Source organism: Malus sylvestris, chromosome 14 (assembly GCF_916048215.2).
Source record: "Malus sylvestris chromosome 14, drMalSylv7.2, whole genome shotgun sequence".
NCBI classification, from domain to species: domain Eukaryota; kingdom Viridiplantae; phylum Streptophyta; class Magnoliopsida; order Rosales; family Rosaceae; genus Malus; species Malus sylvestris.
In genome coordinates, this window is record NC_062273.1 from 28,464,631 (window position 1) to 28,477,868 (window position 13,238).

Here is a 13,238-nt window from a genome sequence, read left to right on the forward strand (position 1 = left end):
AACAAAAAAAATTATTTTTCACTAAATAAAAAAAAAAGGGTTTGCGCGACGGATGTGCGTCGCGCAAAGTATCTTTGCACGACGTACAACGCGCGTCGCGCAAAGTGACCTTGCACGACATAGGTATGCGTCGCGCAAAGTGACTTTGCACAAACCCTACCGTCACTGCCTTGGCGCGACGGTTATGGCGCGACGAAGGTACGTCGCGCAAACCCTTGCGCAACGAGTTTTGACTTTGCGCGACGAATGTACGTACGTCGCGCAAAGTGTTTTTTTTACTAGTGTAATAAAGAGTAAAGATCCAAAAACCAAAGATCTTTACCATATAGGGCTCCACAAAGACAAATCCAAGAACAACATCAACCAATTTTCCTTCAAACTTCACAAACCTACAGTCCAAACAAACATCAGCAACATTTTTTAGATGATCAAAAAACACAAAAACAAAAAGAAAGATTGATTAAACAATTATATGAAAATCCAAACGGAAGATTTCTCGATCAATCTGCATAATTCATCTGTTGAACCACCTCCAAGTGGCTTCCGTTGTTTACAAGAGTGCGAATGTAAAAGATAAAATAAATTTACAAATTTGCAAAGGGTAATGATTCTGAACCCAATCATTCAATCACAAATTAACAAATTTACAAGATTGGGAACAAAATAGATGAAATTGATATAGCGAGAGCACCGTTTTCGAACATGAACTTCTTGAATCAGGCATCGCGGCGGTGACCCACCTAAAAATGATGAACGGATTGCTGCAAATCCTTGTATAAATCGCTTGTAGTTGTAGACATTCGAGCGTTCAACGAAGAAATCATGGAGTGCAAGAATTCGACGGTGGGAGAGAGAAAGGCTGGAAAGTCAGAAAAAAGGAGATGAAATAGCAGTAAATGAGACGACAAGGGTTTTGTGTTTAGAAATCTTATAAAGAATTAAAGATCCATAACCAGTATAAATATTTTACTAATACGATTGCAACACAAAGCTTAATGTCAAGTTGGCTGAAGCAAACACTCTCAACTAGGAGGTAAGGGGTTCGAAACATTTGGCCTCTAGATTTTGAGTATTTGTAAATGATATATATTAAATAATTAAAAATAAATCGGTTCAGTTTGATTCGGTCTAGTTTCTGGACCACAAAAACTGAAACCAAACCAACCTATTTTAGTTCAGTTCGGTTTTTTTTGGCTTTGGTTCGGTGTTCAGCTTGGTTTTTTTCAATTTTCGGTTTTCTGAACCCACCCTAGAAGAGAGAATCAGATTTGAAGATAACATTATATACATTTATTCGAAACAGCTAGCCCATCATTGCCACGCTGACTAGGAGTAAAACGCAAAGAATCACACACACGCACACACAGAATCTCCATCAACCCCACAAATGCATGTATATGTCACTCTAATCATTGAGAGCCTTCGTAAAGTTTTCCCTCAAATGGGTCCAGTAGCAGAATCAAAAGTTGTCCTACCTTGCAAGGGAGGCTACCAATCCTCTGGAGAACATCAACTGGAACGGTGTCTATATAACTCTAGTGGGCACAAGACCATCGGAGTACCTATACGAAACAAGAATTTCATATGATTCATCGGCATAGTCATTGTCATAACCAACTCCACCGCGCGACATTACAATTGATGTTACAGAATTTAAGAAAAGCAATTTACCATAAGTAGTCACCGGTTCCAAAAAGTAGGAAGTAGCTACAGATTCTTTTTTTTTTAATTTTTGTAGCGACGGATTAGGCGAGATTAGCTCTTCGTCAACAGTCGCGTGCGAGGCACCAACCCTCTCCCAAAGGAGAAATGACCATTGCACCTAGAAACCCCCCGCCCGTCCCCCCTCTACAAGATTTTATTAATAATAAAAAGAAAAAAAAAGAAAAGTAGAACAAATGGGGGACTAGGCCAAAACCCTCTAAAAACAATTAATGAAAATGATATGGACTAGTTTAAGGTTGCTTAGCTTCAGTCACCTAAAATTGAATTCCCATAATTCAATTGTTTATATTTCTTTCCCAAAATCCTCTTCCATAGCAACAATTTGCTCCTCATGAGCTCAAACGGAAGAATGGAAGCCCGACACAATCTCTTCTATAAGACGCATCAACAAAATCGGGTACCAAGTCCCACCACGTAAAGCTACTATTCATTGCACCAAAATTAGCAAAAGCATCCGCCAAACAATTCCCTTCCCTGAAAATATGCGAAAAACGCAAATGCAAGCGAGCAATATGCCATAAACAAATTTGCCCAAGAAACTTTAAGAAACCATGGAACATCCTTGGAGTGAGCTGATAGTAGGCTGATGATATGCATAGAATCTGTCTCTAACCAAATGTTATGCCATTCTTTATCCCATGCAATCTGAATTGCCTCGATGACAGCCACAATCTTCACAACAACTGCACTTGGATAAGAAGATAAGGAGGCAAACGCTCATAAAAAAAAGACCACTAGAGTCACGAAAAACACCACCACTACCCACTTGACCATTCCCTTTACAAGACTTGTCTGTGTTAATCTTAATCCACCCAACAGGAGGTGGACGCCAAAACATAGGCACGAAACTAAGAGCATCCAAAGAAAGGGATGAAATTCTTAACATAGAGAATATGGGAATCGATACACAACCAGTGAAAGAAGAAAAACAAGTAGAAGCTAACTCCCTTCAATGCCATAAAAGACAATGTTAGGACTCGACAATACTGAAACTTTTGTTCTCAAACCTGATCTTGTTCCTTTCGTGCCAAAGTCACCAAAAGAAACTGCAAATAACCAATAACCAAAGTTTCCGAACAGATGTGGGGAAATATGAGACCAAGGAACCATAAAAAATATCTTCAATGCATTGCCAAGGATCATAAGGCTTGCCAAAAATAATGAAAATCCATTTCCATAAAACAACTGTTTGAGGACAATGCAGAAGAAGATGGTCACAAGATTCCCTAGCATTATGACAAAAACCGCAATAAGAAGCTAAAGCCACACCTCGGCGTTGCAATAAATCATCAGTCAATAATCTTCCATGACAAGCTTTCCAAACTACTAAGCTTTTGCATGGCTGAATAGATTGATGCCAAACCATTTTAGCCCATTTTTTACGTGGAGCGTGAGATGAGAAAAAAAAAAAAAGCCTCCTTAGCTGAAACAGTACCCGAAGATGAACCTGTCCAAAATAACGCATCATCCATGTATGCAATTGGCAATGGAGTCTTCATAATCTTCTCCGAAAGATGAGGAAAATAAGAAGTAAAGACAATGGGAAGAGACCATTTTGCATCCTGAATAAAATCTTTTACCTTTGAATTCAAGGGAATTATGTCAACCTCACCAATATTAGAGAGCAAAGTGGTTCCAAGCTAGTTATCATACAAAAAAGCAATCTTACAACCATCACCAACACTTCATTGAAGGGAATTATAGAAGGAGGGCCATAATTGTTTAAGCCCCAACCAAACGGAAGACTTTTTATAAGACTTTAGCAAATGAAAGTTGTCTTTAAGAAATCTGTTACGTAACCAATCCGAAGCCGGTGAGGAAGAAGAAATTACATCCCAACATCTTTTAAGAAGGAGAGAACGATTGGATTCAAAAAGATCTCGGATACCCAAACCACCCTTTTCTTTCAACTTACAACAAGAACTCCACGCTATTAGAGGCATACCTCGTTTTAACGGATCACTAGACCAAAAGAAATTTCTAATCCACCCTTGAACTTCACGTAGCAAATTAGTAGGCCAAGCATAAATTTGAAAACTATAAACCAAGATTCCTTGAATTACTGAATTAATAAATTGGAGTCTCCCTACTTGCGAAAGCAAAGAACCCTTCCAAGCCATCAACTTGCAACGAATCTTGTCAGCAATGGCTTGAAAATAGATCATTTTCGGACGACCTTGAAAGATAGGGACACCTAGATAAGTAAAAGGCAGATTTCCCCGACTTACACCAAGAACCTTCTGAATAATAGCATGCCGACTGCTTGCATATTTCCCAAGAAAAACTAAAGATTTTAATTTATTTATGCATTTCCCATAATTTAAGTTGTACTCCTCTACAAAACGCATTAGGTTACGCATAGATCGCTTAGTTCCACGCATGAAAACCATAATATCATTTGCAAAAAAAACATGAGATGGTGGAGCAATACCCATGGGAACTGAAAAAGTGTCAATTAGATCATCTTCCACCATCTTTGTAAACCCCTACTAAAAACCTCCTCAGCTAGACAAAAGAGAATAAGAGACAAGGGATCCCCTTGACGAACACCACGAGAACATGGGAAAAAACCTTCAACTGAACCATTAATAAGGACAGAAAGATGAGCTGAAGTTAGAATAAAATGAATCCAATCCACAAAACTTGTTGAAAAACCAAAAGCATCCAAAACCCGAAGAAGAAAACCCCAATCCAAAGTGTCAAACGCCTTTCGAAGGAAACAAATACAAACCTATACACGGGTGCAATGACAAGACACAATTCAAGACATTTGAAGCATCAACTGACAATCAAAAGGTTTTAATGGGGAATCATAATTCCGCCAAAGTTCTAGGAAATGGAACCATTGAACTTCAGTTTACTTCTGGGAAGAAATTGACGTTGCTTAATGTACTACATGTCCTAGAAATTAGAAAGAATCTTGTGTCTGCAAATTTATTATGTAAGGATGGTATAAAGATTGTTCTGGAGTCCGACAAGTTAATAATGTCAAAAAATGGGATGTTTATTGGAAATGGGTATTCTTGTGATGGGAAAATGGGATGTTTATTGGAAAGGAGTATTCTTATGATGGAATGTTCAAACTAAGTATTAATAATGAAGTGAATTCTTCTGCTTATATTGTTGAATCTTCCTCTCATTTATGACATATATGTTTAGCACATGTAAAGTTTAGATCTTTAAAATACATGCGTACACTTGGTTTAATTGCTTGTAATGATGATTATAATGATAAATGTGAAACATGTATTCAAGCAAAAATGACTAAGATACCTTTTCCAACTGCTGAAAGAAATACAAATTTATTAGACATAATACATTCTGACATAAGTGAATTTAATGGTGTGGAAAAAGATATTTTATCACTTTTATAGATGATTGTTCTAGGTTCACTTATGTTTATTTATTATCTAATAAAGATGATTTTTTTTTAGTGTTTTAAGCGCTATAAGGCTGAAGTTGAAAACGAAAAGGAAAGGAAAATTAAATGCATTCGTAGTGATAGAGGTGGTGAATATTTTTCACATGAACTCGATATTTTTTCTGAAGAACATGATGTTGTACATCAAAGAACTGCATCTTATACATCACAATAAAATGGTTTGGCAGAAAGAAAATAGGACACACTGAGATGATTAATTCTATAATGATTAATGCTAATATTCCTAAATATTTATGAGGTGAAGCATTATTTACTGCATGCCATATACACAATAAAATTACATCTACGAAGACACACGTGTCACCATATGAAATTTGGAAAGGAAGAAAACCAAATTTGAGAGTATGAGGTTGTGTAGCTTTTTATGAGGCACTCCATCCTAAGAGATCTAAGTTGGGTCCAAGATTAATTAAAAGCATATTTGTAGGATATGTAGAAAATTCAAAAGCATATAGGTTGCTTAATTTAGACACAATCACAATAGTTGAGTCTAGAGATGTCAAATTTATAGAAACTGTATTCTATAATGACTACTCAATGTCCGGGAAAAAGAATGATCAAACACCCTTCTCTAATCCACCTACTAGTTCTTCTTAAGGTGAGAAAATAAAACAGTCTGAAACTGTTAATGAACCAAGGAAAAGCCAAAGTGTAAGAAAAGAAAAGACTCTAAGAAAAGAAAAGACTCTAGGCCCAGATTTCATTTAGAAAAAAAAAAGGTTCTTAAAACAATACCTATATTGTTGAATGTTGAAGATGATCCTAAAAGTCTAAGCGAAGCAATGACTTCGAGAGATACAGCATTTTGGAAAGAGGTTATAGATGATGAATTTGAATTTAATATATAATCAGACTTGGGTTTTAGTAGACTTGCCTCAAGGATCAAAAGCAATAGGTTGTAAGTGGGTGTTTAGAAGAAAATATGACACATACGGGTCTATTCAAACATTTAAAGCCAAACTAGTTGCCAAGGGTTTTAAGCAGAAAAAAGAAATAGACTATTTCAATACATATGCACTAGTAGCTAGGGTCACATCAATTAGAATATTCTTTGCATTGGCGTCTTTATATAATTTGCATGTGCATCAAATGGATGTGAAAACATCATTTTTAAATGGTGATTTGGATGACGAAGTCTACATGGAACAACCATATGGCTTTGTTGTTTTTGGGAATGAAAAGAAAGTTTGTAAATTAGCAAAGTCATTATATGGATTCAAGCAAGCACCAAAACAATGACATTAAAAGTTTGATTTTGTCATTTTATCATATGTTTATACGTTGATGACTTGCTAATTTTTCGTATAAATATGAAAGGTGTATCTGAAACTAAAAAGTATCTAAATTCAAAATTCAAGATGAAGGACTTAAATGAAGTAGATACTATATATCTTGGGAATTAAAGTAAAGAATCATAGTAGAGGTTACGCTGTGTTAGTCACATTATATACAAAAATTGCTTCTTAAGTTTAAGCATCTACAAATAAAAGAAGCAAATACCCCTTATGACCCTAGTGAGACTTTACTTAATAATTCTGGCAATTCTGTTGCACAGCTTAAGTATGCTAGTGTAGTCGGAAGTTTAATGTATGTTATGCATTGTACCAGGCCAGATATCGCATTTACAGTAAGTAAAACTTTCTAGATACACTAGTCATCTAGTTACTGCTCATTGGAATACAATGGAAATTCTAGACTTATTAGCTTGAGACATGAATATGTCAAGCAATTAATAACTCATGGGGTTATTAATATTATTTATGTTAAATCAAGTAATAACTTGGCAGATCCATTAACGAAAGAACTTTCAAGAGCTTTGGTAGTTAGTACATCTAGTGGAATGGGGCTAAAACCCTTTACTAAAAATTAGCCACCAATAATGATAACCCGACTTTGTCTAGAACATCACTAGTTTAAGAGTTTAATAGGTAATAACAAGTTATTGATAAGTGGTTGTAAAAACACTAATAATTAATACATGGCTCATTCCAGGATGATCAATGCAAAACTGCTACGTTAGGAGGATGAGTTTTATCTTAATGAAGTTATTTGTAGTTATGTCTATAGTAGCAAGGACATGGGAAGGAACCTCGCCTATGTGAACATAAGAAGTGATGCCGCTTCTACCAAGAGTTGGGTTTTCTCTTGTAAATTTTCATGAAACTATGATGAAGCACAAGGCCAGAATAGTGCTTAATTAGTTCATAAATTTCTTTAAGGAAATCAGACATAATCATGTATGTAGTGATTCCGGTTTTAACATAAGAATAGTTGGTTTAAACTTAGGTCACTATCGCATTCGTTATAACTTTGAATTAGTTACACTAATTAAAGGTTTAATTCGAAAGACACATTTATTGTATGCATAATTATATCGGTATGCTTGTGATTAATTATAAGGAGAGAATTCTTATATGTCCTTTATTATATATTTTTATAATAGGGAAGGATTGTTGAATATTTTAATAATATATTAATATATTCGTGTGGAAGAAGTTGGGTATTTGCCCAACAGTTACTCTTCATCAGATTAAAGCAATGTGGCTTTTCCAACTCTGCTAAAAGACATGATCCATGTCTTGACTAGTGCATAGTTTACTAACAGACATAACCTTTGGTAACTGATGCTTTGCATTAGACATGCGTATTGGGCATATTACTGTAATATTAATTCAATTGTATCTTATGGCAAGAAGGCATACCCAAAACCAAAGGTTGTATCTCATGCCGAGAAGGCATATCCAAAACCAAATGATATGTCTAACAGGTGCAATCTCCCCTATATATTGGTAAATTGGTAGAAGAGAAATTCATTCAGAAATTTGTTGTCTACACAATTTCCTTGCTCTCTCTTCTCTCTCCATCACATTCATACAATTTCTTTCTAGTTATTTCTAAGGGAATATAATTCAATTTTGCTAATTAAATATTCTATATTTTGTTGTATCTTGGAAGTGATTTGCCAAGAATTTTTTAGCAAACTTATTTAAGTGGGGGCAAATAACACTTTAAGGAAACGATTCAAGTTGTACCTCAAAGTCATCTTTCAGTTTATTCTCCATATTTCTACATCTACTCAACACCCGTCTACCAACAAGTGGACTGCTAACTTCTTGTTTGGCACCTAAGATTTGAGCAGGATGACAATCTCTCTGCCCAGATAACTCTCTTCTATCAAATAACATAATCTTCAGCTGTAAAAAAAACGAGACAGATTTCAAAAAGCATTTTGGATGTATCGCGTTCTGTTGGAAGTTCAAATAAAAACTTTATTTCAATTTTGTGTGCTGCTAGCTTTTTTTTGACTCAGGCTTCCTACACTTACCAAAATTAAATGCTTCTTTTGAGCTAGCCGAAAATGTGGTTGCAACCACTGGAGTAATGCAGTGTGTGTGCAAAGGTCTAAAGCTACTGCATGTGTTTTAAGGAGGAAGATTCTCTCCCCTTCTAATCTTTCTCTCCTTCTTTCTCCTTCTATTTGAACAGTTACGATTTGACCAGGTCAACATTTTATATTGATTTTTTTATAAAGACAATAAGACAAAAAGCAATATGTGAAAGGAAATGAGAGAAATGGATGAAAATAAGAGGGAAGAGAGTCCTACTCCGTGTTTTAAAGGGCGTAAAGACTTTTGAACTTCTTCATTTATTTTTCATGTTATGTCGTTGTTTTGTATTGTTTATTAAAAACCGCTTGTGTGGTTCTTTCTTTTCTGCACATACAAGTCAGTCTTCCCCGTAAGGCTTTAGGGGTCTAATCCCATTCTATCTACAAGGAATCAGTTTGTAAACTCCTTTAATATATCAAAGTATTGTCATCATAGAAGCTTGCTGCTTCCTTTCTCTTTTATCTTTTCTGTCCAATTTCATTGAGAGTGAACATGAGACGTGTGATAGAGTTCGTAAACTTATCACCTACATATTTATTGAGTTAGTTAACTTTCAACACCAAAAAGTCCATCAGTATCTGCGTGACCAAAAATTATTATCCAAGCGGACAGCATCAGCAAGTCACGTCAGATTTGACAAGAACTTTTTTCACTCTTTCAATAAGCAGCGAAGTAACTCAACTTAATTTGTCACTGTTAAAGTACGTAGAGTAAATAATGACAATGTTATATGGATGAACTCTGGGGCTTAAGAATATCAAACCTGAGGAGTGCTGTTGAAATCGCCACAAAGGACAACAGGGGCATTACCCCATCTCTCCGAAAGGATTTTCGCCCTCGATATGAGAAGATGTATCTGGAAACAAAATGATATATAGACCTTGTTCATCAGTGTCAGGGAAAAGACATTTTGCTTTATGCACCAGGAAATGAACATGAATGTAAAAGAAGGTACCTGGCCTAATTTTACTTCCCCTCGGGTTGGGTTATGAAGCACGTGGATGTTACCGATCAGTAACTTTCTTGATTCAGCTTTTTGCATCTCAACTGTCTCCCCTTGACGGGGTTGTACCACAGGCGACTAGTGTCGAACGAGTAGACGACGATGATGAGGAGGAGGACGAGTCTTTGGGAGCGGTAGTTGGTAAGGTTGTTGCGACGAACACATGGCCCCCACAGAGCCAAGGGGAAGCATCGCACCGCATCGTAGAGGATGAGGTGGTGTTGCGCGGACGTGTGAGTGTCTTACGATTTAAAGGGATATTTGAATTGGATTTGCCTATCTTCTTAACTTCTTGACTTTCGACTTCCAAATCCCTATTGCTTATGAAAACTGTGGCGCCACTGTAATTATTTTATGAGCTGGTTTTATAGGAAAATGAATTTCACACACTTAATTGGTTATTTTTAACGTTGTCTTTACTCTTCATTCTTAATAACTCTGAATTGCAATGATGAATCTTGTGAACGGGATTCAGTTCTTAGAGCAGCGATGTTGTGGTTTATTTTCTCTGAGGGGTACAATAAAGAGAGGAAGAGAGAGATGAACGGCTTGAGGAATTCTCAGTGTACTATTTCTCATGTCTTGTCTTAAGAATTTTATCGAGGCCCATTGCATGCACCATAGTACGCGTGCCGTCCTCCGTCAGCCACCGCTCCGGCAAATACTCGCGGCAGTTATTCCCCCATATCCTCTCCATCCACCCCATCGCTTAAGCATGGTATGTAACCAACCACCCATTCCCCACGACCATACCGTCCAGCCAGACGTCGTCGTTTAGACATGCCTTCGAGTCTACCGGTACGGGTGGGTACAGCCGCATCGCCGTGTGCAAATAGTGCATGTCTCGGAGCTCATCCAAATCATAAATATCGCCGACACGTTTCCTATTTACTGTTCAGGTTAAATGTGTCTATTCATGCAGTTATGTCTAAGAGCGAGCTTATTTTCTAGTTACATCTAATACACCTACTTTATCGGTGGGCTTATTTTAATTTCTAGTTACATCTAATACACCTAATCACATCAACTCCCTTAAGTCAAGGGAAGATAGCTGGAAGAGAAAAAAGAGAAACCAGACAAAGGTTAGGTTACACACTTTACACTTTACACACTTTACACTTTTACTATAAAACACCTCCTTTGAGTTCATGAGCAAATGCCCCATTTCTCTCACACAGAAAGCCAGAATGCTTCCTTCAGCAATATCCATCCTCCTACTCTTCCTTACATTCCTTTGGTATCTCATCCACATCCTGACCACTGCCTTCCAGAGGCCAAAACACCGAAAGCAGCTGCCAGGGCCTTGGGCACTACCAATAATTGGTAACTTTCATATGCTAGGCAACCACCCACACCACAGCCTCCAACACTTGGCCAAAAAATATGGCCCCATAATGTCCATTCGCCTCGGCTTGGTACCCACCATAGTGGTCTCATCTCCTAAAGCTGCAGAGCTGTTCCTTAAAACCCATGACACCGTCTTTTGTAGCCGCCCCAAACTCCAAGCCGCTGAGTACATATCGTATGGTATAAGGGGTATTGCCTTTACTGAATATGGTCCATACTGGCGCCATATTAGGAAGCTTTGCACGATGCAGCTTCTTTGTCCGTCAAAAATTGAGGATTTTGCTCCGTTAAGAAGGGAGGAGGTGGGGTTGTTGGTGCAGTCGCTAAAGAAAGCCGCGGAGGCAGGTGAGGTGGTGAATCTTAGTGAAAAGGTCGGTGAGCTTGTTGAGGACATAACATATAGGATGGTATTGGGGAGTAAAAGTGATGATATGTTTGATATCAAGACAATTATTAGGGATGTCATGTCCGTGCTAGCTTTATTCAATATTGGCGATTATGTGCCTTTCCTCAGGCCACTGGATATTCAGGTACGCAACATGCTATGCATAGTCGTCTCTGACGTAGTTTATGCAACATTACATTATTTGATAATCATTTAATTTTGTGTTTTTAGTTTTCCACTTTTTTGTTCGATATATTTTATGTATACTCTTCCCATAAATCCCTCCCACCACCATTTTCCCCACATTATTTTTTCCCCTTCTCTATCTTTAAAAAAAAAAACCCTAAAACCCCAATTTATATGATTATCAAATAGGTCTTAAGATTACTTATCATGCATATATTAACCTTTTCTTCTTCTTAGGGATTGACCAAACGCAATAAGAGAATTAGCAAGATAGTCGACCAACTTTTTGAAAAGATAATATGGGAACATGAACAAGTTTCTAAGAGTGAGCAAGTACAAGGCCATCATCATCACAAGGACTTTGTTGACGTTGTGCTTTCATTAATATACCAGCCATTAAATCCCAACGATGAGCAAGGCTACAGGATTGAACGAACAGATGTGAAAGCCATCTTACTCGACATGATTACGGGTTCCTTTGACACTTCAGCTACCGCAATTGTTCGGAACCTTGCCGAACTGTTGAGGCACCCGAGGGTGTTGAAACATCTCCAAGAAGAGCTCCAACGTGTGATCGGAACAGACCGAATGGTGGAAGAGAGCGATCTGCGAATGTTAAGTTACTTAAATGCGGTGATCAAGGAGAGCTTTAGACTACACCCAATTGCACCATTTTTAGTTCCTCGGGAATCCATGCAGGACGTTACGGTCGACGGATATTACATACCTAAGAAATCGAAAATTCTAATAAACACTTGGGCTATTGGAAGAGATCCTAACGTTTGGTCGGATAATGTGGGAGAATTTTATCCTGAAAGGTTTATAAATAGCAATGTTGATCTTCGGGGGCATGACTTCCAGCTTCTACCCTTTGGGTCTGGCAGAAGAGGTTGCCCTGGTATGCAATTAGGGTTAACCACAGTTCGGCTGGCTCTGGCAAACATTGTCCACTGCTTTAACTGGGACCTTCCAAGTGGCCTCCTACCTCAAGACTTGGACATGACTGAGACGTTCGGCTCGGTACCGACAAAAGCCCAACCACTGCTCGCCATGCCGACCTACCGCCTGGAGACTAAATAGACGTTTATCCGTTTTCTATCGATTTATTAAATGCTGTAAGAAATTATATCAGGTCGGGTGGCTTGAATAAATGTACGTGTCCTACATGTGATGCATGTTGAGACTTCTATTGTAACTGTACTGGAATTTTTTTAGTGTGCTAAGAACACGGCTTACTATACTAAGTGTCACAATACAAATGGTTGGAAATTCTTTTTTCAAGTATCCAACCACTTGTATTATGACACTTAGTGTATCAAGCTTCACTAGTACAAAAAACAGTTTGTGCGACGCAGGTACTATCATCGTGCAAAGTCAAAAAACATTGCCTGAAAATTAGCCCAATGACAACTTTGTCGCGCACAAACCGTCGCGCAAAGATCGTGAAAGCGGGGTTTGCACGACGAAGAAGTAACTTGCGTCGCTCAAAATGCTTTTGCGCGACGATAGTACCTGCGTTGCGCAAAAGGTCTTTGCGCTACGATAGTTCCTGCGTTGCACAAAGACCTTTTGGGCGACAATAGTACCTGCATTGCGCAAAAGATCTTTGCGCGACGCATGTTACTTCTTCGTCCCACAAACCTTTTTTTTTCTTTTTCGAAAAAATATTTTTAATTTAATTTTTTATAAATATTGTAATTAAATTATAAACACTAACTAATAAACCAAGAAAAATTATTTAATTGTAAAATATATGAAAAT

General features: G+C 37.5%; 2 protein-coding genes across 2 annotated transcripts; one reads left to right on the forward strand and one right to left on the reverse strand.

Annotated features, from left to right (window-relative positions):
* Nucleotides 1-792: 792 nt before the first annotated feature.
* Nucleotides 793-9,620, reverse strand: LOC126599879 (carbon catabolite repressor protein 4 homolog 3-like). The gene is made up of 5 exons (XM_050266343.1): nucleotides 9,512-9,620; nucleotides 9,320-9,412; nucleotides 8,200-8,361; nucleotides 1,476-1,562; nucleotides 793-859 (listed from the first exon to the last, which is right to left on the reverse strand). Exons 1-4 carry the CDS (start codon nucleotides 9,596-9,598, stop codon nucleotides 1,536-1,538), a joined length of 369 nt encoding a protein of 122 aa, XP_050122300.1. The 5' UTR covers nucleotides 9,599-9,620; the 3' UTR covers nucleotides 793-859; nucleotides 1,476-1,535.
* A 1,039-nt stretch (nucleotides 9,621-10,659) lies between these two features.
* Nucleotides 10,660-12,672, forward strand: LOC126599871 (cytochrome P450 CYP736A12-like). Its single transcript, XM_050266331.1, has 2 exons — nucleotides 10,660-11,436; nucleotides 11,715-12,672. Exons 1-2 carry the CDS (start codon nucleotides 10,708-10,710, stop codon nucleotides 12,555-12,557), a joined length of 1,572 nt encoding a protein of 523 aa, XP_050122288.1. The 5' UTR covers nucleotides 10,660-10,707; the 3' UTR covers nucleotides 12,558-12,672.
* Nucleotides 12,673-13,238: the final 566 nt, after the last annotated feature.

Bases quoted from the DNA above. Each gene is read 5' to 3' on its own strand.
- LOC126599871 (XM_050266331.1), top strand. From the start codon at position 10,708: ATGAGCAAATGCCCCATTTCTCTCACACAGAAAGCCAGAATGCTTCCT. The intron at 11,437-11,714 runs GTACGCAACATG...TCTTCTTCTTAG, and splicing joins TCAGGCCACTGGATATTCAG to GGATTGACCAAACGCAATAA.
- LOC126599879 (XM_050266343.1), bottom strand. From the start codon at position 9,598: ATGCAAAAAGCTGAATCAAGAAAGTTACTGATCGGTAACATCCACGTG. The intron at 8,362-9,319 runs GTTTGATATTCT...TTTTTTTTACAG, and splicing joins ATTTCAACAGCACTCCTCAG to CTGAAGATTATGTTATTTGA. The intron at 1,563-8,199 runs GTACAACTTGAA...TGTTTCGTATAG, and splicing joins AACTGAAAGATGACTTTGAG to GTACTCCGATGGTCTTGTGC.